The 23492-nt window shown below is 39.3% G+C and overlaps 1 protein-coding gene across 1 annotated transcript; it reads left to right on the forward strand.

The window, feature by feature from the left end:
• Positions 1 to 2724: 2724 nt before the first annotated feature.
• Positions 2725 to 22366, forward strand: ccdc92ba (coiled-coil domain containing 92Ba). Its single transcript, XM_059331313.1, has 4 exons — positions 2725 to 3113; positions 3432 to 3574; positions 13426 to 13473; positions 16943 to 22366. Exons 2-4 carry the CDS (start codon positions 3442 to 3444, stop codon positions 17659 to 17661), a joined length of 900 nt encoding a protein of 299 aa, XP_059187296.1. The 5' UTR covers positions 2725 to 3113; positions 3432 to 3441; the 3' UTR covers positions 17662 to 22366.
• Positions 22367 to 23492: the final 1126 nt, after the last annotated feature.

A 23492-nucleotide genomic window follows, 5' to 3' on the forward strand; every position in this document is an offset into this window, starting at 1 on the left:
TTGCAAAGTGAGGACATTTCGGCCGGTCCTCACTTCTTTAAAGGCTTTTTTGAGATTTCAGACTTTGTTTTAAGGGTTAAAGCTTACATGATAATGATAATTAACTGAAACTGTACTGTGTGGTTACAAAACTAAATAAAATCATAGTGAAAATGTCCTTCGTTTTCGTCTTTGTCAACTTTTTTCATACATAATGAAGATGATAAGGCAAAGGAAATAAAGGCAAAATTTACTGTGACCTCTTTTAATCTCCCACCCAACAAATACCCCATTACAAAAAACTAAAACTAACATTAAAACTAATAAAAACTAAACTAAAACTAAAGAATGTCAAAAAAATAAATACTAAACTAAAACTAGCAAACTCACTCTAAAAACTCATTAAAACAAACTGAATTTGAAAACAAAAATTCACAACAAAATTAAAACTAAAACTAATGAAAAAATCCCAAACTACTATCACCTTGCAAGGGAATTCACTATTACAATGAGGGCCCTCACAAGGATAGAAGTACAAGAATGTATGTGTGTGTGTTTGTCCTAATCCCATATAATGTCTCTTTCATTGAGGGGATAAACTGACTACAAAGCCACCTCAATGGAAACTTAATTAATCTATTAGCAATGCTTGGCTCTGCTCTTTGGCCCTGACCGTCCTCGTGTGAACGGGGCCTTAGAGAAAATTATCTAATTTGAGTTAACAAAAAGCATCTCCAATCACTGATGTTTTGTCATCCTTGATGGTCTTATGACCATCCACATTAGAAACACAGCACAGTGACGGTCCATCTACAGGATTAGTCAGGTATCTGTCTCTTACCTGAGCTCCCTGCTGTGCTGCTGCTGTAGATCTCGAGTCTGCTGAAGCTGATCCTGACAGAACAGCAGGAAGCTGCCTGAGGCCGAGCTGACCTGCAGAGCAGCAGGAGGCGTTAGAGGAGAGTCTGTCTGCTGGTCACCGCTGGCCCTCAGGCCGGGCACCGCTTTCTGCAGAGTGGAGCTGGAAAAGGACAGCAAACTGGATCAGAGGTCATTTAGGCTGCGTTGTAATGGCCTTTCTTTTTTACTAACCGTAATATCAATAAAAAGTGGAAAACAATTATTTTAAAACAGGGATGGGCAACTTAAATGCTGGAGGGGGCCACAAATTTTCATTGACACTACCACAGGGCCACATATAGGACCGTGCACTTAACCAGATATGATGAAACTGCAATTTTAAATATGTTTACAGTGCAGTAACTTAACATATTTCATGCTCAAATGCATGTTTAACAGTATAAATAGGAATACAAAAGGTTTGGAGCAAATAAAAAATAACCACTTACTGTGATTTCTTTTTTTTCAGTGCAAGAACAGCAGACCAACATTAATTGCAAGAAGTAATTTTGTGCATTTTTACACTGAACTTTTAAAATGTCATGCTCAAATGCATGTAATTGTACTGAGGGCCACTTCAAGTGAGGGTGCGGGCCGTATGTGGCCCCCGGGCCTCCAGTTGCCCATCCCTGTTTTAAAACATTGTTTTCAACCAACACAGAATGCTAATCTCATTCATATCACTTACTTTCTTTTATATTAAAATTAAAAGGATTAAAACCATGTAATCAGCTATCATATCTGCAGCAGCTCTGAATAATACTTCTGCATTTATTTGAAAATTTAGATTAACCCATTTAAGGCGGGAAAGCATTACTGCATTTCTACCATTAAAACCGGGGGCGCTGTTGAGTTATTCTACCATTAAAGCCGGGAAAACGGATACGTGGTTTTGTAGTATTTGTAGTTTTTTCCACCTATTTTCGGTCTCTTGGCCAATGAAATGCATCAGAATACATGTGGGAGCGTCGCAATGCAACACATTGATTTTTTAAAAAACTTTATTGAAGGTTTGGACAAATAAACTCAACTTCTCATGAAAGCCACAGGTATAAGCTCTCAAATGCTTTTTGAATTTCATTTCTATCTGCTACAGAGGCTGAAAAATCTATTATTTAGTAGAAACGTTGACACTTCTGTTGAATTTCCAGAAAAACTTCAGGTTTTAGGGTGTTATTTTAAAATCACCCAGAGGTTTTACAGGCATTTTTTCCAGGCGTTTTAGGCCTAAATGGGTTTTTAAAAAGCACAGTACTGGTATTATAGTGGTATACGTGTTCATATTCAAACCCCTAAAACCAGGCTGACCAATCACGTAACAAACATAGTGCACCGAAACTAACATGCTGCACACAAACTTTGATTAAATGACACAAACAGCCAATAAATTTAAGTTTTTGTCCACATTAAGATCAAGATGTCTCTGCACTAAAAGAAACAGCACTGTTCAGGAAGAAAACTTCACCTGAGGCGACCCCAGGAGGTCCGCGCTCCGCAGGTTGAGAACCACTGCAGCAGCCTGGGTTGTCTCTATCCATGATGCACAAATCAAGATGTTAAAAGTCCCAGAATAAACCATTGGACTGCTTAAAAAATGTAAACGCATTTAGTTTGTTTTGTTAATAATGTTTTCCTCTTTATTAACAGTTTGGGTGTTTCCTTTGTACTCCCACGCGCTGCCTGTATCGATCAGCCTGAGTCGACGTACAGCTGATTTGGGCTGGTCCCTCCAATCAGCTGTCCCGCTGACTCCGTCGTACGATGATCTCGCGTGTTCTGCTCACGGTGGCTTGTTTTCATGAGCTCAGCCTCGGTCCACACACAGCAGCTCGGTGATGTCTCAGTCTGTGGGCGAGGAAGAGGAGGCAGAAGGGTGCGCATGTTGAAAAAAAAAAACGGACTGCGCACTTTCCTTGCTGGCTTTCACATCGACGCATCTGAAAACATCCTGTTAGCGGAGCGATGCTCGATGCTGCAGCGAGGAGCGCTTTATCCGGAGGACCGTGGCGGTGCCGTGCGTGGTGGTGGTTTTGCTTTTTTACGCAGCTCTCCAGCCTCCTCGTCCTCATATCAAACGGCGTCACATGCAGTTTAGAGGCACTTTAACGCTTCACATACGATGTGTTTGGACCAGCAGCACCGGAGGCCAGCATGCCCGGATCAGAGGACGGTTTTATAACGCCTGCGACTCTTATTTAGCACATTTTGGCACTTAACATAGCCTACATTTAAAGGTAAGCAGATGCATCCACTTCAGAGCTAATGCAAAGGCTTCATTATCGACGTAGCTGCAGCCTGACAGGAGGTGCATGTTTTCTGCTGATTTCTCTGGTCATCAATACCTTATTTATAGCTGCCACATGACCTCGATACAGAACTTGCACTTCTCTCTCAGTGTGGCTGACATAAGCAATGTTCCCAGTGTGGGAAAGTGACATTTTCAGCAGTGAGCTGTCTATAAAGTCAGGCTAGGATGGATGCTGATGGTGGAGTAAACAAATGAAATCTATCAGTGCCATCTTTCTGATCCCCCCCCCCCTCTGTCCCTGCAGACTCCAGGCCATGGCTGATGAGGGCAGCCTGTCCCGGCAGGTCAGGAGTGTGGAGAGGAGCGTGGTGTTCCTCGGGCAGGAGCATCTCACTTTACTCCACGGCCTCCACCTGGAGATCCTCTCCCTGCAGAAACGATGCTCAGGTGAGGGACACACTGCTGCTGGGTTGTGTGTGTGTGTGAGAGAGAGAAGAGGCTAAGAAACTTTTATGTAACTAAAAAATACACCCTTGATATAGGGGAACATTCTTGAATGTGCCTTATTTGAACTCTTATTCTCCTGCACAGTTTATATATGTCACTTATATGGTTTAAGAGGTTTTAAATTCCTTATTAATGGCCAAAATCTTCTATCCTCTTATAGGTCATTTCATATTTCAGTAACAATATATATCAGGATACAGCTTGTATTCTGGTTATTCGTTAAATAAGTAATCTATGTAAAATAACCACGAGCTAAAGCCTTATATTCTATATGACATGTTAACAAAACAAAGCCTCTGTGGTTCACTAAGGATCAGAATGTGAAGTGTCGTCCGAAGACATAAAAATTGCCGTTATGCACTTTAGCAGCTGTTTTTTCAACATTGCGATAGACACAGTATAGAAAAATGTAAGTGAGAGGCATTTTTATAGCTACATAACGATACATATCATCATATCGTCCAGCTCTGGTGCTTTTTATTACACATCTAGGGACAGTAATTGATAAATCCTCACATGTGGTAAACCTGAACCAGATAATGTTCTGCATTGTTGTCTGAAATTCTGTGTTGATCATTAATAATGTCATCGCTAATGAATTAAAGTGAAGGATTACTTTTTTTGCAGCTATAATCAGCAGGGACCCCTCTCATTGACCCCCTACCCTCAGAGAGATGCACAGAGATTTTTAATTACAGACTTGATGTATTAATGCGAAGAAGGCAGTTTTTTGTGGCCTTTTTTTAATGATTTTTTCCCGTCCACTTTATGATAATCACCCAGATGTGATTCTATCCAGGTGGAGCCTCAGATAATCTGAATATCATTTTTAATGATTTCATCCTCATATGATGGAACAAATTATCAATATTTAATTTTTGGAAGGAACAAAAGCTTCTGTTCTGAGATCAGTTACAATCTGCAGTGCAGTTACTGTCATTTTCATCTCTGGCTGAGAAACTGAATCCCCCCACGTGTACACAGGCCTCATTGTTCCTCTGTGTGTGTGTGTGTGTGTGTAACATCAGTCAATGCCAGACAATGACTACATGGTGATGTCATGCTATGATTCCTGTAGATTGCATCATTTCCTGTTTCGATCCTAATGGATATGCCGTCCCTTTAATCAAGCAAGAAGTGCATATGATCACACACACACACACACACACACACACACACACACACACACACAATGTAATTTAATTAATTCCTGGGAGGTCTTCCTTATCCATGTACTCTTAGTAGTGTTACATGCTAAACAGAACACACACCCTCTCCTTAAACCGGTCATGATTTTAACCTAAATACTAGTCTTTATAATAATACTAGTAATAGTATACATACTAGTAAATAATACTAATAATTATTTAACCTAGTCAGAGGCAGCTTTCTGTCCTCAGAGTTGAGCAGAATCCACTTTTTATATGATTGAATACACACATGCACATTAGGCTGCTCTATTATGGCAAAAAAAATTATAGTCACAATCATTTTGGGTAATGTTAAAAAGCAAAATTATACACATTTATTAATTAACTTTGGAAACATCATGCATTTATTGAACTTTATCTTTTTACCAGTGGATTTTCTTGCATTTTTAGACAAATGTAAATAAATTAGATCATTAATGATCATTGGAAGCTAAAAACGTAACTGAAAATAAAATTTAAGCCCTAACACAATACACACTCACACACTCACACTCACACTCTCTCTCTCACACACACACACACACACCCACACACACGTTAATGTCACACACACAATACATCCTCAGAGAGAATGTATCCATTATAGTTAATCCATAGATCCCATAGCCTTAGTAATCCATATGAACAGGATTGTGGTTAACAAATGAAGGGGGGAGGGGTGTGTGTGTGTGTGTGTGTGTGTGTGTGTGTGTGTGTGTGTGTGTGTGACTGATGGTGACATGGCTCAGAGCCAGTGTGTGACCAGTAATGTAGAAAACGACCTCCTCCATCACTCTGTGGCTCTGCTGGATGATCACATCTGGTCAATAAAGCAATGTGTTGTGGTTAGAGTGCATGTGTGTGTGTGTGTGTGTGTGTGTGTGTGGTGTTAAGAGATGGACAGACAGAAAGGCAGAGCTGAGGCTGGGTGACATGATGATTTTGTACGTTGTCAAAGTGATATAAAAATGCCTATTGCATATATTTTTTTCTACATCCTTTCGTTCGAACTGCGTCAATATTTACGTCATTTGGACGACCTTTGTGTTCTGATCCTTGCACATGGGAGCAGAGCTGAAGTGGCAGTGGTTTTGCTGAAAAACAGCAAAGAAAGGCATTTCCATATTGAATATTTATTACTTGAATTACCTTGATATATTATATGGCTAGATATCAGCTCTTAAATTAAACTCTTATCAGCTATTTTTGTTGTTATCATTATATTTGTCCAAACAAATGTACCTTTAGTTGTACCAGACATTAAAATGAACAAGAAATTGAAGAAAACAAGGGTGGTCTAATCATTTTTACATACATGACTGACTGTATATGGCATATAAAAACATTACCTTTATCAGGAAAGAACATTTTGATTAGCCCAGCCCTGGAGACCAACACACGAACAGAGATGGTGTGTTTTGTTTATGTGCAAGAAACCCTCCAGAAATACCATATTTTTCATTATAAAACTAATTTAAGACTCCAGAGAGTTTCACTACATTTTCACAGTGACAACAACAAAAAAAAAATTCCTTCCACAGAAGAACTCCTCAACATAAACATAAATCTTCTCCTCAGAGGTTTCTGTGGGATTGCATATGCGGGGACGTTATTACACCACACTCACTATAAACACACATCTCTTTCTGCCGTGCGTCTTTAAAGCTTCTTATGATGCTGGCATGCCAGAGGGAAAATCTTTTGAAGGGTTTTGCAGGCAAATGTCTGTTTTAAGAGAAACTTGGATCAAAACAGTCGAGGGCGACTAATAAACACCTCGGTATTCACGGATCTGAGGGCGTTTACACTCCCACAGTTAATTTGCTCTGGTCTGAATCAGCTGATGAGGTTGTAAACTCTTTCCACACACAGAAAACATCAAATGAACCAAAATGCATCACTATAAACCATTAGAGAACATTCTCGCTGGACAGGAAGAAGGTCCTGTGGTCTGGACTAGTATATATTTCAATAACGCTTTATATTAAGGTCCTTGTAATAACCATTAATTAACAAGTAATAAGGCATTGTTCTCGCTTTAGATCCCTTTAGCTGCAAAAAGCATAGTTAACTGTTAACAAGTGCATAGTTAACTTATAATAGATGAGCAATAAAGTATATTTTAATATCAATAAGCATACAAAAGATTAATAAAGGCATGGCAAAGACATAATGGGTGGGTTATGGGTGTTTGTAATGCTATTATGAAGCATTATGAGATACTCATGAGGCTTTTATTAATGTTCTTATTATACATCTCTTATAGGCTGCTATTAGCTGTATTATAATGCCATTATTAACACTTATATAGGCTTATAAACACACAGTAATGTTAATAAGCATCTTGTAAGGACTTACAAGGGCCTTATTACTTGTTAATTAATGGTTATTACAAGAACCTTAATATAAAGCGTTACCTATATTTCTGTTAGAGAAACATTGCTATGCATTTCTCTAGATAGGTGCTTGTACTGTCATGCATGCTGCTACAGTTTGTGTCCTCTGCTGCATAACAGAATGTACATCCTGGCTATAGGTGCAGTAACAGTATAAACTTGTGGAGGATAGCTGGTAGTTGCGTCGGATTGAGGTCGGATCATATGCTCGCCACAAACAAATGGCTTCAGTGTGTTTCAGTCCTTCTGATGGTTGTTAGGCCTCTGTGGTGGTGACAGTCGTGGCTGGAGACATTATGTTTTCTCCATCTGTCCCATTCTCATCATTCACACAACAACTCAGTAACACCTTGACGGAATTTCTTCAAATTTGCCAGAAATATCCAGTTGGACTGATTCGATTTTGGAGGTCAAAGGTCACTGTGACTCATAGTCTCATTGTGGAGAAAGAAAAAGACTAAAGTGATGAATAGAGATGAGTAGAATAGTAGTAAAAGAGATGAATAGACTGAGAATTTTCTCTTATTTGACAAAACAATTCTTGGTTGCAATATCGCAATGATTGCAATATATTGTATCACAATACTCACCCTATCGCAAAATGCTTAAAATTGCAATAATATTGCATCGGGACTCAAGTATTGGGATAAAATACTGAATACTGATACTGAATTGGCGACACTTATCTTGGGTGTCCACCTTGAAACTGTAGCAGTTGAGCTGCCTGGTTTGAGGATCTGTGGGAAGCATCTATGTTGTGGAATTTGTAGCTTCTTTGCAGCAAAAATTTTAAACATTGTCTATACTGTCATGGCTACAAATGAGTCTGGACAGACACTGAATTAAACTGCAACTTGACTGGTTTGTGGAGGCATACAACCGTGAGGCGTTAATTCTAGTTTCACAATGTCATACGTCCCTATGCTCACTATGATTTCTTTTTTTCACAGTTGGGTGTGAAGCCAGAATATGTGGGATTATTTCTGTCATGTCAGAAAGCAATGTGTTCTTAATGCTCATGTCTTTTTACATATTTTAAGTTTGTTTTTTTTAATTAAATTTTGTCTTTATTTGGAATCACATTTCAATAGCACATGACACAGTCATCACCATTATAATAATTGGCATTGTGATCCAGATTTTTATCTTATTATTATAAACAGCAACAAACAGAACTTGGGGGCGTGTCCTTCTACAGCAAGTAGTAGAACAGATTAAAAATTAAAAAACTGAAAGTTACAAAATATTAAACAAAACAGGATGTTTCGGGGTGATGTACAATCTCCACTTCTCCCAGATTTCCTCAAATTTGGCTTTCTGAAGCCTCACAGAGAAAGTGATTCTTTCCATTACAAAACTTTCGTAAATGATGTCATACCACTTGTCTATAGATGGGCTGTCTGTCTTAACTCATTTCCTTGTTATAGCTTTTTTTAGCTACACTCAGTATGCCAAAAAGGTATTTGTGTTTTTATTTGAGGATATGTATATATATATATATATATATGAGACTTATATATATATATATATATATAAGTCTCACTGAGATTAAAAAAAGTATCTTTTCCAAGACAGACCTGGCCAAGAAAGCAGCATAAAAAGAGACAAGTTACAACATTTAAACACAGTTATCATAAACAACTAAATACAAATAGAGCCATCACAACAACACTGAAGGAGCCTCAGTAGCCGACTTAAGTAGCACTTTAGAATCGATTTGAATTCACCGATTGTGATCAATCAGTTCAGACAGTTTCAAGTCCTTTTGCAGATTGTTCCATGATAAAGGGGCAGAGTAACTAAAAGCTTTCTTGCCTAACTCAGTTCTCACTCTTGGCACCAACATCTGTACAATATTTTGTGAGCGTAGACCATGTTTAGTTTGGTTCCGACACATGTATGTACACAGGTAAGAGGAAAGCAGCCCAAGAATACATTTATAGATAAAAACTAACCAATGAGAGCCTGCGAACATACAAAGATGGCATTTCAGCCGTGGCATACAGAGTACAATGATGTGTACGATTTCCCAAAGCCAGTAATGAAACACAGAGCACGATGATAAACACAGTCCAGCTTCTGAAGGCTCTGATTAGTTGGCAAGAAAGTTGCAGAAATTAAATATTTCCTTGACTGATGGAAAAGCAAGATTTGTTTCTGAAAAAGAATCCTAACTTTAGTTTCAGTTTTGTCAGAGTGTAGAAGCCCAAAAAGAAATGAATCCCAATTTAAAAAGTTCAAGTTTTTAAGTACATCCTGTTGTTGAGGAGGTTTGTTTCCAGTTCTCCTGTTCACAGCTGTCCCGCCTCCTACTGAGGTGTTGATGAGGATGCTAATGCAGGCCAGCCAGTAGTGTAGTCGGCTCTGGCGTTCGCTCGTCCTGCCAGGGAAATTATTTATTCTCAGAGGACTAGTACTTACTGCTGTATTTCCTGACTGGCAGCCCTCTTGTTTCTGAGCAGTTTTGAGTCCGTGTTACCAGTGGCGGTTCTACACAGGGGCCTCCAGGGGCCACTGCCCCTGTGAAGAAGCCCTTGGCCCCTGCTGTGGCCCCTGTGTCAAATTAATAATACATAAAAATCAATTTATAACTAAGAACGAATGAACAATTCTTATCTATTTTTTGTTATTGTACACAAAAGGAACCCAGAATGTGTACATTGTGTAATAGTTTAATTGTAATTAATGTTATTGTTGGTAAGTCTCATTGTTTCAATCAATTAATTTGTAAATTAAGAGATTTTTAAATACGCTAAAAATAAGGGTTTTGAATGCTTTAATATCATCTTTACCGTTTTTTTATGTGCCCCTCTGATTAAACACTGGCCCCTCCTTGGCCCCCACAGGAAAATTAGTCTAGAACCGCCACTGCGTGTTACACTTTGACAGCATGTATAACTTGTCAATGTCTCTGTTTTTTGGGTTGTTTTCAAAGAGGTTTCCAGATATAAAATGGAGGTGATGAAGAGTCAGCAGGACGGCTGTGAGGCGAGGTGCTGATTGGCTGATGCAGTTTGCAGGTGTTTGCTGCCAGCTCGCTAATGTGAAGGATACTGCAAGGTTGAGCTGACGATGTTTCCGTGCATATCAGCTCTGCCGACTGCTCACTTCTTCTTTTTATTGTTCTAACATCTCATTCTAATCACCATAAAGGCTCCTTGGACAACAAGCTAAATCAATTATTGTCCCCTTTTGAAATTGGGGCTTTTTTGTTGTGTGTCATGAAAAATCAATTAAGTGTGTGCGTCAAGGTCAAACCATGGGAGAAAAACCTTGAATGCTGAGTGAGGCTGAAGGAGATAAGCCAAAGAATTACTCACACTGAAAGCTGCAATGTGCTGAGCTCCTCGAATTCATTGTTTGACTGTTGTTTCAAGAAATCGTTCCTACAGACGACTGCTTGCGGTTCAATTAGCCCTTTGTGTCTCACTGGGGACATTTTTTAGTGTTTTCACTTTATTTATTTTTTGATCATTTGTTCTGAAGTTAATCTTCAGCTCCTATAATAAGTATTTAATAACCTGTGTAGCCAAAATAAAGACATTCAGAGCCTTAAAAACCCCATGAATCCCCATGAAACCCATTAAAACCAACATTTTTGATTCCTCACCATTCCTCTCTCCCTTCCTTCTTACCTCCCTTCCTCTTGTCTTTCCCTCTCTACGATCTCACACCATCTTCATCCCCTCTGTCTTCCTCTCTTCATGCCAGCTGCATGTGTGGGCGTGTTATGCTGACTGCAGGGGACAGAGAAAGGGTGTGACAGGGAGAGCAAGAGGAGAAGAAAGCCTAAGAAAAACACATCTGCTGCTCTCGATTCTGCTTTATATCTTTATATCCAAATATCAAAGTATTAGGAGGATTCGTGTTTAAAATAATAGCTTAATCCTTTTTGAAAATTGAACTATGTGTTGCTGTGTTTGAGTGTGTGCTGAAAGCTGCATGTAGAGATCTCCCTGCAGTCCGGCTGCTCTAAATGACAACTGAAATGACAGACAGGCAGTCCAGACTCACAGACGCTAAGCTGCAATGCTTTTTATCAGGGACAATCCAGCCCTGCTAATAACTGATACACCAGCCTGATACATTATCTTCTCAAAAACATAAACCGTTAGTTTCTGACATGAGATATAATCCATCTAAAAATGCCAGCGTGCCAGACATCATATCATGTAATATTTGGATAATCCTCATCATGTTGGTGGACTATCATTCTGGCAGTAACATTATTTAGCTCTATTACTGCTTTCTACAGGGCTTTAAAAAAAAGGCATGCAATCATGGTTTTATTGTCGGATCGAGCAGCAAGACAAACAAGCTGCTGAGTGTCTGTTTTTTTATGACACAAGACAAATGGATGCAAAAGCTATCCACTAATGCCAGACATAAAAGACAACGTACGTGACACAGACTATAACAATATTCAGAGGAAACACAAACTCCATGAAACAATACTCATCAGAAAGTCACACAGATGTTATAAGAAATCCCTTGGAAACATCTACATTAATCAGTTTTTCACACAAAATCACCTTTATAATCTTTTTTTTCTGGTGGTGTGGCTTTGCTTATTACCATCTGTTATTATTTTTATAGAACTGCTATCTCACCTTCAACATGTGAATTTAAGCACTTTTATGTATGTATGTATGTTTGTATACTATGTTTCTGTAACTCCCTCCAAGCACCAGGCAAAAGCAACTCGGTTTCTTGCACTGATTTATTTGAAGCCTCATTCTTCCATCTCAAATCCACTGTGAAAACTGTACATAATTTATAAGGAAGTAAAGGTTAAATCAAGTTCACTTAAGATCACATTCTACAAAGTGAAATACAGATAAATGAAACAAAATACCTCATTGGCTGCATGCTACATAAAGGGAATTATCCTTTATCTTCCTTCGTCTTCTTCTTCGCATTTACTTCCAGTCTCTCTTGACAAACAATTCAACCTGAACCATTGTTCATGCTTCCCGGGAATTTTGCTTTGACCCACATGCACACGAGAGCAGCCAAACGAGACTTGGGTGAGAGTTCACCTTCAAAATAAAAGCATTATAACAAATACCAAATAAAATAACATTTAAATAAACAAATACAACTTAAAAAAAATCTTAATCTGTTACAGTTTCTTATGTTTTTTGTGCTTTGTGACATTGTTGGAAAGTGTGTTGTGTTTAAAGCAGCATTAAGCCCAAGACAACTTTCCTTACGGGACAATTAAGTATAAATACATCTATCAAATCCATTAGTCTGCAGAATGCTACAGTGTGAAACTGCAGCTTTGGGTTTAAATGTTGAAAACTGCCACAACACAGTATAAAGGGTTCCTCTACCAGTTCAGATGTTGTAATAAATGTATAGACTGTATAAAAGAAATGGACGTACAGAAGCCTCTGGCTTTGGACAGTGAAGCCAATTAAGAAGTTCCTCAAACCTGCATTCTTTCTAACGGCCAGCAGGGCGCAACTCCACAGGTTGTAAAAAGAAGTCCATGAGAAAATGACGCTACTTCTCACTTATTTCATTATCTCTGTAAACATTCTGTAGTGAGTTTATGTTCTCAATTCCTTGTTTTGACTCTTTAACACAGCATGATGTTCGTTTTGTAAATGATGGTCCCATTTAGAGTAGAAATAGACGACCTTGTGATTGACAACTTGAAGCTTCTAATCAATAGTCCACAAACCTGTGGCTGATGTCACTATGGCTGCATACGCTTCTTTTATGCAGCCTATGGATAAATGTGGCTCTGCTTACTTTGCTCAATAACAAGTATCTTGAATTTTTACTCGAGTTTAGTGGCGTTCCTACTTGTTTACTTTGCATTTCCTCCTTAAACAGAGTGCAGAGCAAGTAGTTTTTATTTAATTGGATATTGATTTCAGTGCTAATAATGCTAATATGTCTTATTGAGGTTGCAATAAAAATACAGTTTTTCTCCAAGAATGTAACAGGACATCAGTCTTTGATGTAAAGTTTCAGATTTAGCATCATAAATTATGGATGAGTGCATTGAAAATGTGCTGGAAACTGCAACGAGCATCTGTTATGTTAACCAGCAGCAGGCAACATAAAATGTCACCACACAGCTGTGTTAAGAGATTTCAGCACCACTAAGCTCTAACAGTATGATTTCATATATATATTTCTGTCTCTTTAACAGCTCACTCTTGTGTTTTTGTCTTTCTCTTGTGTTTTCCAGAGTTGACAAGTGATCTAAAGGTGAAGCCTCCAGGCAGGAGCCAGATAGGTACGTTGAAAAACAAAATCCCTCTTTTTTTTTCTCCCTCATCTACTTGCATCATGAATCAGCCCTCCATCTGCACAGGAGACGGAAAGACAGACACGTGTGTTAGAGCCATTTTGTACATTGTAGAGAAGCTGATAAATAATTCAGATTTGTATTTCTTAAGTTTATAGTTCTTTATTGAGGTTGTAGGAATGCCTATTGGTTCATAGGAATTGCACTCTTCTTATTGGCTGAGATGTGTGTAACGTCATAATTGCTTACTTTGCTTTAATTAGGATTATGGAGACGAGGAGAGCACACTAGTTTTTGACCGTGCTCATAATTATTATTATTTTGGATTGCTGCAGTTTATTGTTTGTAATGCTCAAACGAAAGGTTTTCAATAAACCATAAGAAAGAAACTGTGGGATTTTTTCGGCTTAAGACACGCGTCAACTACATCCTCACGCTCCATAATTGAAGCGTGCGTTTCAAGTAAAACTAGACGGAGCCACACCAACAACGTGTTTACAGCTTCTTGGGCTTGTTTGTCTTCACCGCATTCAACCTCAACCCCCAATCCACCATAACTCGACTCCTGCACCCCTCGGTCCTTCCTACCCCCAATCCATCCCCCAGGGGAAAGATCCCTGTCAGCCACCCTTCTCCCTCTTCTCAGCATCTGACAAACCATGCACAGCACAGATCATGAGTGCGTCTGTGTTTTCCTGTTTTTCTGTATGAAAAGAAACGGTCACGGCTGCGTGGGGGGTCGCTCGCCCTCGCTGTGAAGAAACAGACACAGCTGCAAAGACAGCATGCCGCGACATATTTGGCTCACAGCTGACATTTGCAGGACAATTTGTGGTGTCTGGATGCAGGGACGCAGAGATAGGCACCATTTTGTCACAGCGAATTAGAGATCCAAAAGGCTGTGGAATGTGTGCGTGTAGATAGCAAGGGGAGGTTGTGTTTGGCTGTATTACTCAGCCATTAGCCCCTCCATCCCCTCTTCCAGGACAGGTTATCCCCCGATCCATCAATACAGCACGGCCCTCTGTTCCTCCTCCCACCCTGACAAATTGATCCATCCTCTTTTTCTTTCCCCGTTCTCGTTTTTCCTCGCCGTCCCAGAGGGGGTGTCCACTTACAAGACTTTGCTGAGAGCGAGAGAGACGTAGAGCCAGGAAAAGGAGAGAGAAAGAGGTGGAAGGAGAGAGGTAATGAGAGGTAGCGAGCAGAGCGATTAAGGGAAAAGACAAGGCGGCAGGATGCGGTCAGCTGCAGACGTGGAGGAGGGGAGAGGAGTATGGGAGGATATGAAGATCACATTGGGTGATGGAGTCTATAGTTAGGATATGAGCTCAACCTGGGTGGGGTGATAGGCGACAGAAAACCTGAGACCGATCGGTCCTCAGAGGATCCATCCTGGAAGACGGAGCGGATCGGAGAAAGGCGATACTGGAGACAGAAAATCATGATGTAAAAGGACTAAGTGTAGTGATGGGAAGTCATACAGACAGAAAAATAAGAGAAAAAGATAGAGCAAGTGGAAAATATGATGGCGCATTAGGGCCATAAGCAGACAGGAGAAGGGGGGTAATATTCCAACAAAAAACTCAGAAATGTCAAGATTTAAGTCTTGGAAACTTGGATACTCTCTGTTATCTCTCTGAGAAAAGGTACAAATCTCATCTAAATCATGTTGTTTTCAGTTGTTTTCTTCTGATTAGGCCCAATTTACAACCATTTCTCTTCAGAATCCAGATGCTTCTGGTAATATGCTAATTCTGGGCTAAAATCACAAGTATTTGCTTATTGATAAATCTAATTGCATTGCAAGGGTAGTTTAATTAGGTCATCCACTGCAGGCATAATACGCCGCGAGACAAATGTATGGCTTCGAGAATATTATCTGAGATTATAAAGTCATTATTAACAAGAAAAACTCAGAAATTCTCAGTACATTTACAGGTTAATTCTGAATATTTCTCAGAATATCCCCCTCCTCCCCTGGCTCCTTTTCCCTTTACTTTCAGTCGTCCTAATACGGCATCATAAAAAAAATGTAGATCATAAAGCAATGAGATGAAGCAACTCTAACCTTAAACTCAAAGCTTTTATCAAAGTATGAAGCCCTCTATTGAATTTAAGCCCGATATGGATTCCAGGCTTTAGAATTTTACCTCCAGGAATCACCAAACCCCCCTCCACCCTCTGGGATTCTCCTACCCTGAAAACCTGACCTATTTCCACGGGTAGCGGCTTCAGTATCGGCCTCTGTGGATGTAATCTTCTTCTCCTCTGGCAGGCTGCAGCTCAGCCAGCCCTGAGGTTGCTGCACTGGCTTTTCATCCATACTTCCCTCTCCTCTGGGGAATTTTAATGGAATATAAGAGTGCAAATGTTGTCTGCAGAAGCAAAAAACAGCAATAAGCAGAATACTGCATTAAACCTGACCTTGGCAGGGAGGTTAAAGTTCATGCGGCGAGGAGGCCTCAAGAAGTACTTTGTCTGTTTTATCTCATGGGAATAATCCGCAGAAGTTGATGTTATAGAAATTAGCCGGTGGAGTTTTATAACGCGAGAATAACTCAGATTGCAAGGACACGTTGGTGCAGTGTGTTATATATCTGTGGTGCAGCATTCCAGTAGTAAAGGAGGGTTTACTGCTATGGAAAATCAGAAAATAAGGTTTTATTCCTGTGATCCACAGCTTTGTTCTCCCCTCAGTCACTCTCTACCTCTCTCCACCACCGCCACTCGCTCTTTCTCTTTGTCTCTCTCTCTCTCTCTCTCTTGGATAAAGTGGCCAACTTCAAATGCTGTGTGTAACAAGCCACCATTGTTATGAATTATATCTTTTATGTAATGCAGAGTCCTCATTTAAAAGATATTTGAGCTGGCGTTCTCGAGTATATAGAGAATTTTAACTGTTTCATAGATATTCCATGTCAGACTCTGCTCAATAACAAGCATCTTGAGTGTTACTCAAGTTTGGTGGCGTTCCCACTTGTTTTCTTTGCATTTGCTCCTTAAACAGAGTGCAGAGCAAGTAGTTTTTATTTAATTAGATATTGATTAGCAGTGCTTATAATGCTAATATATCTTATTTCATGTCAGAGTGGTGATTTTCTAAATACTCAGACATGGTTTCAATTTTCTACTTTGATATCTATTTTACTGAGAAGATCTCAGCTAAATTATGGTCTGAAAAATCTGTATTTCTGCAGTCATATGTGCTGAGGATTAAAGCTTGTGTGGCCCAACAAATGCTCAGCTTTGCTCTTCGAAGCGTTAAAAGTAATCTGCCTCTATGGTAATGCACAGTGTGTATTAAACTGTGTATATGCTGTATTAATTCTGTTGTACTGTTTCAGGTTGTGAAAATGTATTCTACTTATTTTTGTGAACTGTTAGTCTTTTTATTTGGCTACTCTGTGTAGCAGGTGTATTTAACACTTGTATATCCGGTCCGTCTCTGTGCCAGAGTTACAGGAGGAGGAGGAGCTGCTGGAGGCCAGCTGTTGGGACCTGGAGAGTCGTCTGACCGAGCAGGAGTGCACCTTAGGAGAGCTTCGTAAGGAGCTGACTCACAAAGGGGCCTTGGTGGGAGCCCTCAGAGCCAACCTCAAGGAGAAGGAGCGCCATTTCCTGGAAGAGCTCAAACGCCGCAGCCACTGTTCCACCATTCTCAACACGGAGCTGCAGAAACAAACGGAGGCAGCGGCGTACCTCTCCTTCCAGCTGCACGCTGCCAGGCAGAAACTGCACCACCAGCGGATGCAGCAGAGGCAGGGACTCCTCGCCCGAGCCAACAGTCAGGGGGCCCAGTATGGCGCCGAGCAGAACACCGTTTCTCCACTGATGCCGTTAGGAGCCTCCCCTTCCTCTCCTGTTGTTAAACCCAAGCGTAAGAGTGCAAGGGCGGCTTCGAGAGTGGAGCGAGCCCGCGAGTGTGTGCCCATAGAGAAGGTCACGGGCCCCGCGGAGCCCACGGCCATGCCTGACCCCGCACTCTTCCTCCACCCTCGCAGGCACAGGGCTCGCTCCAGGCACGCTGCGGCACAAAGACAACCTCCGCTGGGGCTGGAGAAGGAGGAGGAGGAGGAAGGAGGTGGAGAGGGGCCAGTAGAGCTCCAGGGGGAAGCTGCCAGACTGGTGTCCTCAGCTGCGGCGCCCCCTGCTGCTGAGACCAAGGCAGATTAGCTGTGACCTGCACTTTGAACTGCAGTTTGATCACTGTATAATTATCTTCTGTCTGACTGTTAATGCTGTTAACTGTTGTTCTGCACCTTGACTGAATTGATACTGAGACTGATTTTAGCTATTGAATTATATTACACTTATCATAGACACTTTTTTTAATATGGACTTTGATATAACCTTAAATAAGTTTGCAAAGCAAAACTCAGTAAGTGTCACTTTGAGTCAGTCTTAAATGAAGTTAGATGAATTATCTGTTTACACTGGTGTCACATAATCAATGTCCTGTGGGGCCTTATTTCAAAGCAACCCCATTTTTTTGATCTATATTGGTGGTAGCAGCCGTTTTAGACGGACTACAAGCCCAACCAACTGTGAGCTTTCAAGGCCGACCATAAATCAACCCTGTGACCAAACGTTTGTGTGGCCCCTGACTAAGTTACAGCTGAAAATATCCGAAGCGGTCGTCTGTGTGAGTCCTCAGAGTGAAAGAATGTTGACTGGAAGCAGTTTGTTCCCGTTACTTTCTGAAAAAATACAAAAAATAACCACCAATGAGAACCAGTCATTTCCAATCAAACTGAAAAATACTGTCGATCACACCTATTTATACCTTAAACAAAACAAATATTCATAGAGGGGAAGTCCCTCCTCTTCAGGTGTGACAGATGGGATTTCATTGCAGAAAAACATTTGCACACTAGTGAACGGAGAGAGACAAATACGTTTTTGATCCCACTTGAATTGTGCCAGGAATTATTCATTCATTCATTACACAAACTCAGTTCACTGGGGCTGGGACCAGCTGAAATTGGGCGAGAGGTAGGCTACACCCTGGACATGCTCTCATTCACTCCTACGGACAATTTAGAGTCACCAATTAAACCTAAGCTGCTTGTCTTTGGTATGTGGGAGGGACTTTGCATCCAATTTGTAATTGGCCAGAAGTTGTATGAAAATAATTAATCAGGACACGTATTTCCAGTGTTGTGTCGTTATCCTCCATCAATTTGTTTCTCCATCCTCACCTCCAAATAGTTATAGTTTTGTATTTTTCATTAGTTTCACTTATTATACCCTTTTAATTTTTTATTTTCAATTCAGTTTAATTTCAGAGTGGGTTTGCTCATTACGGTTTCATTTATTTAGGTTAAATATTTAGTTTTATTAGTTCCAGTAATGGTTTTCTTTTATAATGATGCTTTTTAAAAAATATTATGATGGGGTGTTTTTGTCAGGGGCAAGATTTAAGAAGTTCAGAATAGTTACTACAACCATTTATATTAGATTTTTAGTTTAGTTTTATTTGACTATAATAACCTAGCTCTGCCTTCAGTTGAAACTGTTTAAAATCCGTGTGAAAGAGATCAACTGCAGGTAAATGTAGCAACAATAATTGTGCTTAAAAAAAACAGGTAAAGAAACAGTCTTTTCTTACACTCTTTTACTGCTTTGTTCTGTATTACACATTAATTAATTAATGCATTCATTTTTATACCATCATACAGAGTAGTGATGACACTAATATCCTGTTTAAGATAATAAAGAGACATACACAATTCGACAAACAGGGTTTCTTCCCCCTCAAATCTAACATTAGTTTTTTTCATCAGTGTCCTAGGTGGAGGACACATCAGTATATTGTATATATATTTTAAAGACACAAATGGAGACACGTGTGTGCTTCAGTTTCTCAGTAGTGACTGCTTTGTATAAACAGGTGATGAGTTGTGACTCGTTGGATCATGTGTTTCACTGTGGTGTGTTTGTGTACCAAACACCTACAGGACTACTGCTTCAGCTGCTTGTGTTTGAGGTTGTTGGTGTTTGTTTTCACCTCAGGAAAAACAGACAAATGGGAACCGGACTGGAAGTTTAACTGTGTTTTTTTCAACAGAAGTCTGATTTATTTGACCTGATGTCAGAGTGTTTCTTTTCCGCTTTAAAACAAATTCCCAAAGTAGCTGTGTCAACATGCACACTGAGACAGTGACTGTGTACTGTAAATGACAAGAGGGCAGGCTCAGCAGAAACCTGACTGTGTGTGTGTGTGTGTGTGTGTGTGTGTTCTGAGTGTGTGTGTGGGTGTTATCTGCTGTTATAAAAAAAACGTGCGCATGGTGGCCCCTAGTGTAACAATGAGAAAATGGCAACTTGGGGGGAAAAGCAGTATAAGAAAGATTGAATCAACACTTTAATTGCTTGAGTGTTGTCCATTCAGTCCCCTCCTGTAGTTGCTGCCTTATAATCGAGGAGCTGTAGATAGAAGACATGCAGTGTGTATACAAAGAAGCAGGATGTAGAACAAAGTGTGGAAACTTAAAGGAACAGTTCACCCAGAAAAACACATTTTTTCTTTTAACTGTAGATCAATTTGTAAATCTGGATCATTTTCAGTGGTGGAAGAATTCAGATCCCTTACTGAAACAAAAGTACTAATACAACACTGTGAAATGACTCTACTACAAGTAAAAGTCCTGCATTCAAAACTTAAGTAAAAGTATCAGAATCAAAAAAGTACTATTAAAAGTAGAAGAACTCATTGCAGAATGGCCCACTCCGATTGTTATATAAATTCGATATTTGGATTATTATTCTAGATATTGATTATTTTACTATTGTCAAGGTTTTATGAGGTTTATTTATGAACATGCATACACATTTTAAATTGATATTATGTTATTCATGTTAAATCTTGACCAAAATGTAACTAAAGCTGTCAGCTAAATGTATCGGAGTAAAAAGTACAATATTTGCCTCTAAAATGTAGTGGAGTAGAACTATAAAGTGGCATATTGTCACCTTCCTAAAATAATGGCCTATGATATTTTGTTCCTAAATCATCTCCTCATGATGCTGACCACCTCTGGTAAAATCGCCGGAAAAACCTCAAAAAATAACGTGGGTCATTATTATAAGAGGGTGTCGATATGTAGAAATACTCAAGTAAAGTATTTGAGTAAATGTACTAAGTTACATTCCACCACTGATATTTTTGGTGTGTGTTGCTGACTGTTTGAGGTCTGCCTTCTCTGGAATAAACTGTGTTAGGATTTCTGGAAAAAGGCATTTCTTGTCAAATTTATTCTATTCTATAGCCACAGAGATCAATTATATTACAGAGAAGGCAGCCACCTCACACATAATAATAATTAGATTGGTAAATGGCACTTCAGGTAAATGGAAAAATATGTATTTAATTTTGGGGTGAACCATCCTTTTGGAGACATTTCTATTTCAAGTATTGTGTCTGTTAGTTTCAGAAACACTTTTATAAGACTCTTTGGGGTTTACTGTGTGTAGTGTGACACCTCAGTTATTTTTGATTCAATCTTGTGTTGATTTATACTTGATGACTGAACTGAACTGAGCATCTCTCTGAAATGAGCCTTCTTGTAAGACTGAATTTAAATGTGATTAGTTGCTGCGAGGCTTTTCTCGCCCTCTGCAGCTGGAGTTTAGCATTATGTTTTAGCAGTATATCCTCAATAAAGCAATATATCAATATATTTATATATCATTAGAAGGTCACGTCAGTCGGTTTAAGGACACTTAAAAGGTGTTTAAATAGATTTTATGATTGTTTAACTTTGTAATCGTTGAGCTCGGTATGTTTAATTAATATTTTTCTGAATTGTTGTTTCTGTTGATTGTCACTAACTCTTTACATGATTTATTATGTTGTTATCTTTTAGGAGGCATATAAAGTGAGGAATCGTTGCTGTGTGTGTAGCAGCATTAAACAAACGGGCATATTATTATGCCATACGAGACTGTCTGTCTGGATGAAATGAACTAAACTTGTCTTTTTTTTTTTTAAGCAAAAAATGCAAATGTGACAAGGGTTTTTCATATTCACTTCTCAGCTGGTAAGCCATTAGCATGACTCTGTGCACTATTCTAACTCAAGTTTTACGAGACAGCAGGGGATAAAACTACACGTCAGTTTTTTTTCTCCAACAGGAATCCTGAAACTTTAGACTGTTAGACTTCATGTCATCCAAATGAAGCGGCAGGTAGATTAAACTCTCCATCCACCTCTCATATTAATAACTTAACATCATGCATATTCACCGTTTAGATGATCTTTACTTTGGTATTATGTCACAACTTGGATAAGTCATTTAAATACAGGTTGCTGCTTGCTGCTGCAGAGACTGTTGACTTGTTTGTCTGCTTTGAGGGAAAATGCTAATGAGCCAAAGAGGCCGACCACTAAAATTAACATGAAGACGAACCTTGCCTTAATCAAGATGTCTTTTCATGAATATTTAAGCTAAAGAGAGTAAATCTTCACCGCCTGATTTGCTTTTTCTACTTTTCACACATCTCGCAGCATAGCATAAATAACTTACCCACAGAGAATGTCTTCCATTTTTCTTTATAATAATCCTCGTAGTAATAATGATAACAAATGTCAGCAGCTTCCTGTCTAGGCCTCGTCCTGGTTGAGGTCCAATCAGTTTTATTTTCCACCTTAGATGAACCTTTAAGTGGACTGACTGTACGTGGCACCATCTTGTTCGACATGTTATGTGGTCTCTAGCAATAATGCGGTGTGGTACCCAACATGATGCTCTGGGTTGTTGTGTGGTTTTGTCCTCGGGGTGAGCAGAAACTGTTGACTAATTACCGCATATACTGTGTTAGCTTCCTTATAGTGATCTACTGTACACATAATTGGAATAAAATGAAGGATTGTCTAGTCTGCTGCCTGCTCGTTATTGTTGCTCGAAAGTTTACCAGAAAATGTGACTTGAAAGAAGAACAGAATAAACTTGCACAGAAAATGGAGCTAGTCTGTTGATTTTTTTTTCCCAAAGGGGAGACCCTACAGGTTAATAGAGGATAGGTTTTCTGAAATTGTATGTTTAAATATGCAAATGATGCATTATCTTATCAAAAATGTGCAATTAGCATTTAATTCCAGAGAAATCCAGTCTAAGAGGAGACATATTATAGAAGCAAAATAGCCTAAATTTCAAAATTGACAAGTGTAACAATCAGTTTCTCAAATTATCATTAAGGAAGAAGGACTGTTAATAGTAATATTATTGATAATTTACATAAAATAAGACTTTATTAATCACATCAGCTTTAGATACAGAAGTTAAAGATATAACAAAGATATTTAAAAAATATATAAATATAATTATATATAGTGTGCATTATATACACATTTTATACATGAAATATGGCTGCTATTGAACATTATTGTTAATATTGCACATGGGGATTTTCCTGAGAATATTTTTGTTTTGCACTGATATTGCATATTGGTGAGAATAGATTGTTTTGTGTCATTGTATGTGCTACTATGGACAATAAATACATTTAAAAAAAGAATAATATATGCAGAGGAATATATACAGTCTAGTATTAAAACAGTGAAGTGACATGGTGATATAGGCAGAGCTACGTTTATGTCATGCTGGTGTTAAACAGTTTGACTGCAGTTGGTGTGAATCTATGGCATCTTCAGGCAATCAGGCAACTTTATAACACAGGCTTACTTTAATTGTGCTCCTCACAGTGGTAAAGGGAGCAAGCAGAGTTCATGTCAGAGCTGCAGCTCTCTGGAGGGTAAAAGTGACTGACAGCAGCTGATGACAATGAAACAGTCACTGTATTATGATAGTCTGTTTTCCACTCATGTGCTTTATCACCCAGTGCACAAGATAAAATCTAAACTGTTAAAAAAAGAAAAGAGGGGGGAAAAGGAGTTTGTAAAAGCCATTTGTCGCATGTGGCTTTCCGTAGCGCCACGCTTAGTGGGTGGGGAAGTGCAACGCAAAGGCAAAGAGGTCAAGGGGAGGGGAGGAGGGAACCACGTG

This window comes from Centropristis striata, chromosome 4 (assembly GCF_030273125.1).
Source record: "Centropristis striata isolate RG_2023a ecotype Rhode Island chromosome 4, C.striata_1.0, whole genome shotgun sequence".
NCBI lineage: Eukaryota > Metazoa > Chordata > Actinopteri > Perciformes > Serranidae > Centropristis > Centropristis striata.

Bases quoted from the DNA above. Each gene is read 5' to 3' on its own strand.
- ccdc92ba (XM_059331313.1), top strand. From the start codon at position 3,442: ATGGCTGATGAGGGCAGCCTGTCCCGGCAGGTCAGGAGTGTGGAGAGG. The intron at 3,575-13,425 runs GTGAGGGACACA...TGTGTTTTCCAG, and splicing joins CCTGCAGAAACGATGCTCAG to AGTTGACAAGTGATCTAAAG. The intron at 13,474-16,942 runs GTACGTTGAAAA...TCTCTGTGCCAG, and splicing joins TCCAGGCAGGAGCCAGATAG to AGTTACAGGAGGAGGAGGAG.